Raw genomic sequence first — 12,666 nt, 5'->3', positions numbered from 1 at the left:
GCGTTGTACGGGTGCGAAACATGGACAGTGGGAGCGGCGGAAAAGAAAAGGTTAGAAGCGTTCGAAATGTGGTGTTATAGGCGGATGATGAGGATATCGTAGGTAGAAAAGGTTAGAAATGAAGAGGTATTAGAAAGAATAGGAGAACAGAGGACTCTATGGAAGTCAATAACAAATAGGTGGGATAGGTTGGTAGGACACCTTCTCAGGCATGAAGGTCTAGTCAGAGAGATATTAGAGGCAGAAACAGGAGTTAGAGGGGTAGCGGTAGACCTAGGTTAGATTACTGTTCACAAATAGTTAAGGATGTGGGTTGTTCTAGTTTTAAGGAAATGCGAAGTTTAGCTCAGGATAGGAAAGAGTGAGATACATGTCCAACCAGTCTTAGGACTGACGACCCTATGATGATGATGATGTACGACTTTCAGTTACTTTGTTTATGGAAATTTGTTTGTGAAGATTGCATTATTAGCTTTTAACATTTTTTTGGTTGTCGTTTTTTAAAATTGCATCCGTGTAAGTCTGAAGAATGTTGTTAAATGTAGACGGTAAGAGTTGAACAGGAGATTGAAATGTACAAATTTGGCTCGAATTTTTTATAATGGTTAATTACCTACTGGTGGACTATTTTGATCTTCCTTGTACGCTTTATTATCTTCATATCGTTTAGGGTTAGGGAATGTATATGTTTTTAGTAAAAATTTGGCCACCTTGTATGTACATACATGTACTTATTCAGTCTCTGCCCAATTATCTAAATAGTTTCGTAATTGGATGATGACGAGAGGAGCAATCTGGCTCGCATCCCATCACATACAAAGGAGACCCAGGGGATTTAAAAAGTTATGGTTGTAACCACTTAACATATCAAATCATACAAACAACAAAGCGAATGCATGCCAACATTTCGTAGTTTCAATGTGTAGTGACACTTTTTCTTGTAATATCGGAAGTTATTGTTACCGTCTTCGTTTTATTATTTTTTACACTAGTTGCACTAGATTCAACTAAACGATTAAAGTATGAATCGTCCTTCCAAATGTTTTGACGTAAGAAATTTTTCGAGTTTAATTTTCGCCCTGTGGAATTTAACGGTTTATGTATTTTGTAGCGTCCCATATTTTTTCCGCTAATGTGGTTTTCAATTGTTTCAGGTGGGCTCAGCGAACGGCATCGACCTCCAGCTGTATGGGCCCCACATCCAGCCCAGACACGCGGTCATCGCGAACACTGACGGCCTAACTTCAATAACACCCTGTCACGCGGACGCCCACACTTACGTCAACGGACAAAGAATACACCAAACGACCATCCTCAGTCACGGCAACCTTATCAAATTCGGACACAGTAACGCGTATCGGTTCCTGGATCCATCCCAAGAAAACAGGCCGATACGGACATCGGGGGGTGGAGCTGATAGCGCCAGCGTTTACGATAGGTAAGTACCATTTACATAACATTTATTAAAATATTAATGTGAAAATTAATCTTCGATTTTCCATCCACTAGAAACTTCCTCTGGTTAATTCTCGGTTAATTCTCTGAGGAAGTTTGTAGTGGATTGAAAATCGAAAATTAATTTTCACATTAATATCGTATATTAACCACTATTAGTAATTAAAAATGTCATTTATTAAAATATTACGAAGTTACAATTGTCCCCTCTTTCCTACAGTTCAAACGGTCCAGGATAAAATTTGTGGGTCAACGATCCTTGTTAATAGGGGACATAAAACATTGATAATACAAAATAAAATAAAAAAAAATTCTGGTTTGAATTTCGTTAACTAATTATGAGCAGCACTCTAATCCAAATCTTCCTCAATCCCTCTATTCATGTTTTTGATTCTGTCTTTAACTAGCCATTTATATCTTAGAAGATGCCCTACCATCCTATCTCTCCTATTTTTTATTGACTTTCACAGCGTCATTTTTTTTTACTTTTTCTAATACCTCCCCATTTTTAACTCTATATTCATGCTGTTTTCATCATCCCCCTATAACGCCACATTTTTTTCTTTTTCGCCGCGCTCACAATCCATATTTCGCACCCATTTATGTAACATTAATGTTTTCATAACAGAACATCAGTTTAATTATCTATTTTAATAGAAACTGATGATGATATGTCTTGTGTCTACGTAACAAGGTAAGTCTATCACGTTATGTATGTACTTTGATGAAAGCGACATTGTAGGATGTAATGAGGTTCGTAATTAGCAGTGGTTACTTAGCAATTAGCTTACTGCTATTGTTTCACCGTTAATTTACGTTACCATGACGTTAACGTAATTGATTAGTGATACAATCAATCAATCGATGGGTAAGGTTTTTAAACACCCGTCAATTAAGGTTAACACGTCTGTCAGACTGTATAACACGATATTTTTATCCACTAGACGTTTCCGTATTGTATCTACAGTGCGTTGGAAAATATTTCAGGAAAATTGTTAATTATTATCGGGTGCATAAAAATCACACTTTCTTTAGTTAATTAGTGTGAATAATTTTGATCATATTTTATAATTAAAGTTTCATTTTGTACACAGGGTGTTTAAAAATAAATAAAAACGTATAGTTTAATTGATACCTACACATAAAATCCTAAAATTTCGTACTTTTTGGTATATAGTCTTAATTTTTTTGACTACCCATACTTATATCATCATCATTAGAGAGAAAATTTTCAAGTGCCTAGCTTAAATGTTGCTTTTGAAACGTTTCTTGTTTTCCATTATAAAATGTTGCTTTGTGTTGTAGCTTTATTTTTAGTTTTTTTTTTGTTTTTCCTTTTTGTTTGCTAAGTGTCGTTGTGTACTTCCTTCAGCAGGTCGCCCTTAACGTTAAGTACCGCAGAGGTTCCTAAGGAAAATTTCGAGACGACATTCGACCTCGAAGGTAATGTGGAAACGGTTTCCACGGCTAGCGGAGGACTTCGAGAGGATAACAGGTCCCTTGGTTCAACATCGGAAAACAGGTTTGTTCTAATTTCGATTATCCTCTGCTCTGATCTGCTAAACCCCAACTTATACTGTTCCGGGAAAATTGAAACTCGATTTCCCAACAACGGGAAATGTTTGTGTACTTTGCTTAAACCAGGAGTTTGTGTTTTATCATGGTGGTCTTCCTGGTGGATTATTGTATCATGGTAAGGTAAAAAGAGATATCAGCAAGTTTTACACCTTTCACAAATATTTTTTTGGGCCAATTAACATTTAAATGCTCGTCTTTGTACTCCATCATTAATTATGCTCTCTTTGAGTATAGTATTTCCCAAATTAGATTTCTGTTTTGTTCCACTAATGTTTTTAGTCTACCATAATAACCCCTGAGACAACCACATGCTATAGAATTTTATAATCCTAAAATTTTTCATTGTTAAATACTTCCCAAATATGCATAGAATTATTGATTTCCTGTTCGATAAATCAATTATTCCCAGATTAGATAAAAATGGGTACCTACCGTTTATTCTATGGCTAAAATTTATCAAACAATAAATACATACTTGCATATGAGTACACAATTCTCTATCATCTGCATTGGTTTTATTTTCTGTTCTTGCTAAAAATGGATAGCTCAGAAGACTCGACATATGTAAACGATCTCAGAATGACGTCACGTAAGCAGTAAGTTGGTACCATGTGCGCTTGTTAAATTTTCTGCTTGATATCTTTTTTGTCTATTGTATTCGAGTGTTTTCATGTATTTTTAGCTACCGACACATTAAAGGTAAGATATGATCCAGTAATGATACAGTAATTCTTTCTTAATTTTCTTACATTAATAATTTATAATACATCAATGTTTGTTTTCATGCATAGTTAATATTTTTATACTCTGTGTATTAATATTATTAATATAAATCGATATTCGACTGATCGATTCTCGAATAATATAAATTTCATTCTCCTCCCTTCGTTGTAAATCCCAAAAAACGCACCAAAATTAAATTAAGGATTCATTCTTCTAACTGAAAGGGGATGTACATTAATACAAGATGCCACCTATGTGAAAGTAGGTAATTTTTTATCCTTGTTATTTTTCCAGATTAAGCGGCATAGACCGCTATCCCCGTGGTCAAGATCCAATCTTGCCAGCGGTTCTGGAGTTCCCGGAGGAGCCTCAAGAACAATTTTTGGCGCGTGTAATCACTCACCTTGATGTGACGACGCCGACGTTTCGTCTAGCACCCGCCTACACTCTTTACCTGTGCGCTCGATACCGCGCCTCCACCCACTATCGGCCCGAACTCACCCCAACCGAAAGAGCGCACAAGCTCACCCTCCTACTTCAGCACGCGGCAATGCTTATCAGGCACACCGTCCAAGATAGGTAAGCATTCCAAAACCACTTACCACTTGCAATTTATTGAAAGTTTTTTTTATACCTCCTAACATGAAGACAAAACTATACGAACTTTGACAAAATGCTACTAATTTAAAATAATAGCCGAATAAAAATATCAAACAAAATATTAACTTTAGTAACTATACTGAAGTGATTGAATGACTGCAAGTCTCTTAATATTTTCTTTTTTCTTTTATTTTTGGTTTTCTTTTCAGAAGCACCGAAAGTACATCCCAGGCATTTTGGCTTGCGAACGCCAGCGAACTTCTTCATTTTCTCAAGTCTGATAGACACGTAAGTGCGTTTTCAATCCAGGCCCAAGACACTCTTGCCGACGCCGTTCAATTGGCATTCCGAAATCTGGTGGCGTGTCTTACAGGCGAACTGAACGCGGTTATGGGCAATCTGGTGTCAGATGGTAGTGGTACGGGTGACGACCATCCTCGAGATGTCGTCAACGTACTTGGTGTCGCAATGAACCTATTGCGCAAGTGTCGCGTAAACGCCGCCCTTACCATTCAACTGTTTTCGCAACTTTTTCACTGGATCTCGGCGAGAGCCCTTTCCGCTATTATTAACAATCCGGCCCTGTGCAATCGCAGCTTTGGCGTGAAACTTTTTAACAAGTTGAGAAACTTACAGGTACAATCTCTTTTTTTTTTTTTAGTTCGTATTATAAGTGGATTACTAAAGTGTGTTTATTCTTATTTGAAGGCTTGGGCTGAGTCTCAAGGATTAGAATTGGCCGCCGAATGTCATCTTGCCAAAATTGTCCAATGTGCCCATTTACTACAAGCCCCGAAGAGTACAGCTGAAGAACTGGCCAATTTATCAGCGGCTTGTTTTAAGCTGAATTCATTACAACTTAGGGCTTTGCTTACACAGTATAAAGGTGGGAAGTTAGCTAAAATAGGCGGTTATCAAAGCATATAACTTAAATTATTTTATTGTATAGCTGAACCAGGTGAACAAGTGGCACCGCCAGCAATGTTAGAACAAGCAGCTCGTGCGGCAGAGGGCGTTGCTGATGAACTAGCGAGAGCTGAAGGTCGTGAAGTGCGATTACATGAAGATCCCGCTCCACCGTTGCAATTACTTCTTCCAGATGACGGTTTTAGTTGTGATGTTGTTCAAGGTGTCCCTCCTGGACTCGCTGACTTCCTACAACCTCTCCAAGTTTCTGGACTGTGCCGTCTAGCTACCCAACCAACAAGTTCCGGACATTGGACAGTCTATATGAATGCTCCCAGGCCGCCTTCAGCTCTTAGCACTACACAACCAGAGGTTAATACGTCTTCGGTTTTTTTTTTTTAACTTTTCTTATAGCCAGAGATGTTATCGTTAGAAAATTTAAGTTGAATAATGCTTAAGAAATTGTTTCTTTTATTAGATACAGGTGATAAGGCTCCACAAAGCAGGAGGCGGAATGGGACTATCGATTGTAGCTGCAAAAGGGGCGGGACAGGAGCGACTGGGAATTTACATAAAGTCAGTTGTCCCAGGGGGAGCTGCCGATCGTGATGGAAGATTAGCCGCTGGAGATCAACTGTTATCTGTAGATGGACAGTCACTTTTAGGAATAACGCAAGAAAAGGCAGCAGAATTCCTTGTAAGAACAGGAAGTGTGGTAACATTGGAAGTAGCAAAGGGAGGTGCTGTTTATCACGGACTGGCTACCCTTTTGCAACAGCCCAGTCCAACACCCAACAGAGGTAAGTGATTGTCATATAATTCTAGAATTGTTTTATTGATGTCTTCGTTAAATGCCGGTTTGTAGTAATATATATTGAAAAAATTAATGTAACAATAATTTGGTTACTTAATGAAATTAGTAGCTGATCAAGAAGTATTAATTAAAAATTTTTTCTTCGGTCAAGCAAAAGGTTANTATGAGCTCTCAAAGCATATAAAAATTATACTGCTTAAATGTGAAGTTGGGTGCAAAAGTATACAATTCAATCCTCTGTCGGGAAAAAACGAAATGACTTTCCGAACAACCCGATAGTTTTATTATGAGAATTAAGCGTTTTATTACAAGTTACAAGATTTAATCGTTCGTTCTTGCATTTCCCTTATTTTACAAAAAGAAGACGAGAGCATTACTTTGTATCTAACCATTTCACGGTTGTCCTGGCAATTTATCTGGGTAACTCTGCGAGCGGATAATATCTCTGTAAACATCCAGAAGAACAATAAAAAGTACAAAGTATATGTCTTCCACCGGTTACAGAAACAAACGACTGCTTCCGTTATATTTTCACTAAAAAGAGCAAGACTATATACGACGTTATTGTTGATGTTCTGTGCAATAATTTGTTTGTAATTTTTCAATGCAAGATCTGGAAAATAATAAAATATTTTGTTATAATTTCAAGGATTTAATGTTGTTTTCTTGTTTTTAGTTTTTTTATTAAAATTATTCTATAAATACTTCAATCTGCAGTTCTAATTATTCAAGCTATGTACTTGCAGTTCTAAAAACTTTATAGAAAAGTAAAGTCATCCGTAGGTGTCTACATGAAACTAATTTTTGAAAATTGATGGAGTTTGATCGTCCTATCTCCTTTGCTTGCTTTGTTCTATACTTCGAAGAAATTTGAATATTCAATTACAAATAAAGATAAATAATTCTTGTTTTGAAAATTCGGATCATTGGAATAGGATTATTTTCAAAATATTTTCAAGAATAATTCTATATATTGAATGACAAGCTTCTGGGTCAGCATTGATTGAACTTAAGTTTTCATTCTTTAACATTTATAAATTCGTATTTGAATTTGTAATTTCCACTTGAAAGAAATCATTACTTTCATATTTGTGTGCGTAAGTGAGTTATTTTTAGAATGACCTTTTTAAGTCGACCTATATTTTACAAATGTAGGGCTTTCCATATATATTAGAGGAAATACGCATACTATTTTGATAATGAACTTTTCTTTCGCTGCTATTACGATTGTAATACTATCTTGCTTGATTACGACAACATGTTTTAGGGGGTAGTGAAATTTTTTTACCTAATAAAAACATTTCAAGCTCATTGCATTTTTGCATTTATATAAAACCTTTAAAAGAAACATCATCGAAAGGGCATATTGGTAGATACTAAAAACTAACGTTTTATATCCTGTTATATATATATATATATGTAAGTTTTCTGTATTGTCGGACCTTTCAATGTTGCAATACAAACCCGACAGCCTGTTCTACCCTGTCTAATCTAGATTTTACTAGTTTGTGTTGTTAGATTAAATGGGTTAGGTTAGGTTATGTTAGGTAAAAGTCCTCGCCCCCTAAGGGCTTTTCCTGTCTCATCTCATAGATGAACCTGCCCTAGAGACAAACAAAACTGCACATAAGAAAGATACCCTAAGCGCATAATAAGCAATGGTCTTCAGTAGGTAAAAAAGATTTTGGGCGAACCTATTTTTATCGGGAGGCCCATTTGTGTATAATTAATTAAAAGACTACCGGGTACCGTACCTGACAAAATCCGTAACTTTGCATAATTTCGGATGTTGTCTAAAAGAGTCCGATAATGCGCGGTTTTCGTAAAAAAAACTTAAAAGTTATCTCCATACACAACGAACTTTGTCGGATAAATTTTAGGTACATATACAGGGTGCATTTCTATTACACCCTATATATTTCGGTGATACCAACTCACCGGCTTGGAAAAAACTTCTACAGCGAAGACTCAGCCAGTATAGATGATGTTAATATAATTCTGGGAAATTAAATATGTATAAAGCTGTTATTACTGGTGTAATTTAGAAAGCTCTAAATAAAAAACGTAGTAATAAAAACAATGACAGCTTGCTTCTGGTGAAGTTGTTCCATTGTTTCTGTAATGGTGTTTACGTCAAAAGTAGCGCCTCATTCACTGTACGACCACTTTAGACTTGCGCCCCTAAGTGCTTGGTTCAGCAGTTTCCTTTCCAAGTGCGCTTTGTCACCGCGTTAGAAAATAATTGCCCTCTTTATCCGTTAAGATCGTAACACTCAGGTAATTAGTTGAAATTATCGTTTGCTGTTTCAAATGAATAGACGTCCCTTGTCACACAACTAATCCGATTAAACGAAAGCTCAAGTGCCTGAAGAGGGGGGGAGGGTATTCGATAAACCGTATTTAACAAAATTAACTTCTAATACTGATAACGACAAAAAACTATTTATTTACACTAATTATTGAAGAACTTAAAAACACTATTAAATTATTACTAAACTTAGGTTATGAAGTATTCTTTTTAGTTACACTACTGTTGATATATCACTATTCACTGGACTATTTATATCACTGCTGTCACTGTCAATTTATTTTCCGATTCACTTCTGCAACGGTCAATTTATTGCTTCCCTTTCTCGGCGATCGTCTCTTCCTTTAAATGCTCTTTTGCTTACTTTCTGGAACCTTCTGGAGACATCCGGATAGTTTATTTTTTCTTTGAACTGTTTAACTGCTTTCCCAGAACGCAGGTACGACACACACATTTACAAATACGGCGTACATGAAGAAAGGCGCCCGCGGCTAGTCGCCGAATCGATAAGCCGTTCACGCACACGTGTGCCCTATCGCACACGAACACACTCGTGCTCGCTACATTATTATATTTTTAAATAAAATACATTTCAAATTAATTCATTTTATGTTTTATTTACTGATGAACAATTTAGTTAGTTACCTCAATACCAACTTCGAACTCATTAATTTTTTTTTTAGTGTGAATTGTTTAAAATAGAACTTTCTCTTTTGTTTCAGGCTCCATCATGTTCCACGTTAGACGAAGACCAGCAGATTGTGCTCCCAGAAAAAGAAAGAAAAAGCCGGGTGCCTTGGGAGCTACTGCTACAGGAAGTGGACGGGAACCGAGATTGGAAGCTGCCCCGTTGCTGGTTGAATTGGGGCCTGATGGATCAGCTCCGTCCCCCGGTGATACCGCCAGAAGTTTACGACTGTCGAAGGACGTTATGGAGGTAGGTGGATTGTTGTTTCTCGCATTTATCTACATTTGTCTTTCGAACTTTTCCTGATGAGCGTTCAACCGGATTTTATTGCATGTCTGTTCCTTGTTTATCTTTGTTGTCTGCAATAAAACTCGGAATACGCTCTAACATCTTCAAATTGTCGTATATCTGTAAATAAAACAGACTGTTTTTCTAATTCTAGTCTGATAAAATCTTCAAATACCTGAAAGTTTATACAAATTGTTAGGAACTCGAAGGGAAATGTTATATAAAGAGTATCCTTTATTAATTATACAAACATTATTGTTTCATATCAAAATATAAGCAGTATTGCGCATTTTAATTGAAGGCTCTTTTTGTATCATGATATTTGCCTTATTTTATCCAACAAATTTTCGGACTAATTTTGGTAACTATTGAACACATTTTGGTCGTTTTCATCAGTGTAAATTAGAAATTTAGATCATAAACTTATTTAGGGATTAATTAAGATTTTGGGATAACCGTTTAACTAAATAATACTTACATATACATTTGAAAATGACATTTATGGATTATTCGTAAATATGTGCGCATGCTAATGGGCTTATGCATGGTTTTACGTCAATACTATACGTATGACGGATGAAATTGGTCGGACAGGAAAGCTTGAATGTTCATGTACGATACGTGACTTAATGATGAATATGATTTTACAAGCCACTTTGTATTACATTAATTAATTTTGTAATGAGGATAAATTCAATTCAAAGTTGTAAAAATTAAAGAGAATAGGCACCTACTCGACCTTTTCGATTAAAGGCATCGGAAATATCAAATTCATTGAAAATAAAATGGTTAAGGAACTTTAATATTTTCCCTATCCGCCTCCCTTTTGTTTTTTTTTACAGGGTAATGAATTTTAAACGAGAACAAATAAATTTGACCCGAACGAGAGTAAAAGGTTTTAATTTAATAATGTAATAATAAACATAATTTATTGATTACTCTAAATTACTCAGCGAATAATGTAAGGGGTGGAGAATAAGACAATAGGAGATGAAAAAATAATTTGATATTCACGTCCTTGTTTCGTTAAATGATTTTATTGGTTATAATTTATAGACGAGCATAATTTTCTACAAAAAATATGTTCATACGAAGTGAAAAATGATGATCAGGAAAAAGTAAATTAATATAATCTATGTATGGTTAATTTAGAAATTCGGAAAAGGTTGTTAAAGGTGTATGTTTGGAGCGCGGCGTTGTACGGGTGCGAAACATGGACAGTTAGCGCAGTCGAAAAGAAAAGGTTAGAAACCTTCGAAATCTGGTGTTATAGGCGAATGATGAGGATAACGTGGGTATAAAAGGTTAGAAATGAAGAGGTATTAGAAAGAATAGGAGAACAGAGGACTCTATGGAAGTCAATAACAAATAGGTGGGATAGGTTGGTAGGACACCTTCTCAGGCATGAAGGTCTAGTCAGAGAGATATTAGAGGCAGAAACAGGAGTTAGAGGGGTAGCGGTAGACCTAGGTTAGATTACTGTTCACAAATAGTTAAGGATGTGGGTTGTTCTAGTTTTAAGGAAATGCGAAGTTTAGCTCAGGATAGGAAAGAGTGAGATACATGTCCAACCAGTCTTAGGACTGACGACCCTATGATGATGATGATGTACGACTTTCAGTTACTTTGTTTATGGAAATTTGTTTGTGAAGATTGCATTATTAGCTTTTAACATTTTTTTGGTTGTCGTTTTTTAAAATTGCATCCGTGTAAGTCTGAAGAATGTTGTTAAATGTAGACGGTAAGAGTTGAACAGGAGATTGAAATGTACAAATTTGGCTCGAATTTTTTATAATGGTTAATTACCTACTGGTGGACTATTTTGATCTTCCTTGTACGCTTTATTATCTTCATATCGTTTAGGGTTAGGGAATGTATATGTTTTTAGTAAAAATTTGGCCACCTTGTATGTACATACATGTACTTATTCAGTCTCTGCCCAATTATCTAAATAGTTTCGTAATTGGATGATGACGAGAGGAGCAATCTGGCTCGCATCCCATCACATACAAAGGAGACCCAGGGGATTTAAAAAGTTATGGTTGTAACCACTTAACATATCAAATCATACAAACAACAAAGCGAATGCATGCCAACATTTCGTAGTTTCAATGTGTAGTGACACTTTTTCTTGTAATATCGGAAGTTATTGTTACCGTCTTCGTTTTATTATTTTTTACACTAGTTGCACTAGATTCAACTAAACGATTAAAGTATGAATCGTCCTTCCAAATGTTTTGACGTAAGAAATTTTTCGAGTTTAATTTTCGCCCTGTGGAATTTAACGGTTTATGTATTTTGTAGCGTCCCATATTTTTTCCGCTAATGTGGTTTTCAATTGTTTCAGGTGGGCTCAGCGAACGGCATCGACCTCCAGCTGTATGGGCCCCACATCCAGCCCAGACACGCGGTCATCGCGAACACTGACGGCCTAACTTCAATAACACCCTGTCACGCGGACGCCCACACTTACGTCAACGGACAAAGAATACACCAAACGACCATCCTCAGTCACGGCAACCTTATCAAATTCGGACACAGTAACGCGTATCGGTTCCTGGATCCATCCCAAGAAAACAGGCCGATACGGACATCGGGGGGTGGAGCTGATAGCGCCAGCGTTTACGATAGGTAAGTACCATTTACATAACATTTATTAAAATATTAATGTGAAAATTAATCTTCGATTTTCCATCCACTAGAAACTTCCTCTGGTTAATTCTCGGTTAATTCTCTGAGGAAGTTTGTAGTGGATTGAAAATCGAAAATTAATTTTCACATTAATATCGTATATTAACCACTATTAGTAATTAAAAATGTCATTTATTAAAATATTACGAAGTTACAATTGTCCCCTCTTTCCTACAGTTCAAACGGTCCAGGATAAAATTTGTGGGTCAACGATCCTTGTTAATAGGGGACATAAAACATTGATAATACAAAATAAAATAAAAAAAAATTCTGGTTTGAATTTCGTTAACTAATTATGAGCAGCACTCTAATCCAAATCTTCCTCAATCCCTCTATTCATGTTTTTGATTCTGTCTTTAACTAGCCATTTATATCTTAGAAGATGCCCTACCATCCTATCTCTCCTATTTTTTATTGACTTTCACAGCGTCATTTTTTTTTACTTTTTCTAATACCTCCCCATTTTTAACTCTATATTCATGCTGTTTTCATCATCCCCCTATAACGCCACATTTTTTTCTTTTTCGCCGCGCTCACAATCCATATTTCGCACCCATTTATGTAACATTAATGTTTTCATAACAGAACATCAGTTTAATTATCTATTTTAATAGA

General features: G+C 36.1%; 1 protein-coding gene across 11 annotated transcripts in view; it reads left to right on the top strand.

The window, feature by feature from the left end:
* The window catches only part of LOC108740093 (afadin), a 161,465-nt gene that overhangs the window by 139,802 nt on the left and 8,997 nt on the right, over positions 1-12,666 (top strand). For all 11 annotated transcript variants that reach the window (XM_025973738.1, XM_025973740.1, XM_025973737.1 and 8 more), the window contains 2 exons: positions 9,107-9,321; positions 11,708-11,991. In XM_025973738.1, the coding sequence (XP_025829523.1) occupies positions 9,107-9,321; positions 11,708-11,991 (499 nt within the window). The remainder of the gene's footprint in view (positions 1-9,106; positions 9,322-11,707; positions 11,992-12,666) is intronic.

This window comes from Agrilus planipennis, unplaced genomic scaffold (genome assembly GCF_000699045.2).
Source record: "Agrilus planipennis isolate EAB-ADULT unplaced genomic scaffold, Apla_2.0 scaffold55, whole genome shotgun sequence".
Taxonomy (NCBI): domain Eukaryota; kingdom Metazoa; phylum Arthropoda; class Insecta; order Coleoptera; family Buprestidae; genus Agrilus; species Agrilus planipennis.
Note: the sequence above shows the minus strand (reverse complement) of the source record. Positions and strands in the feature narration are given on the sequence as shown.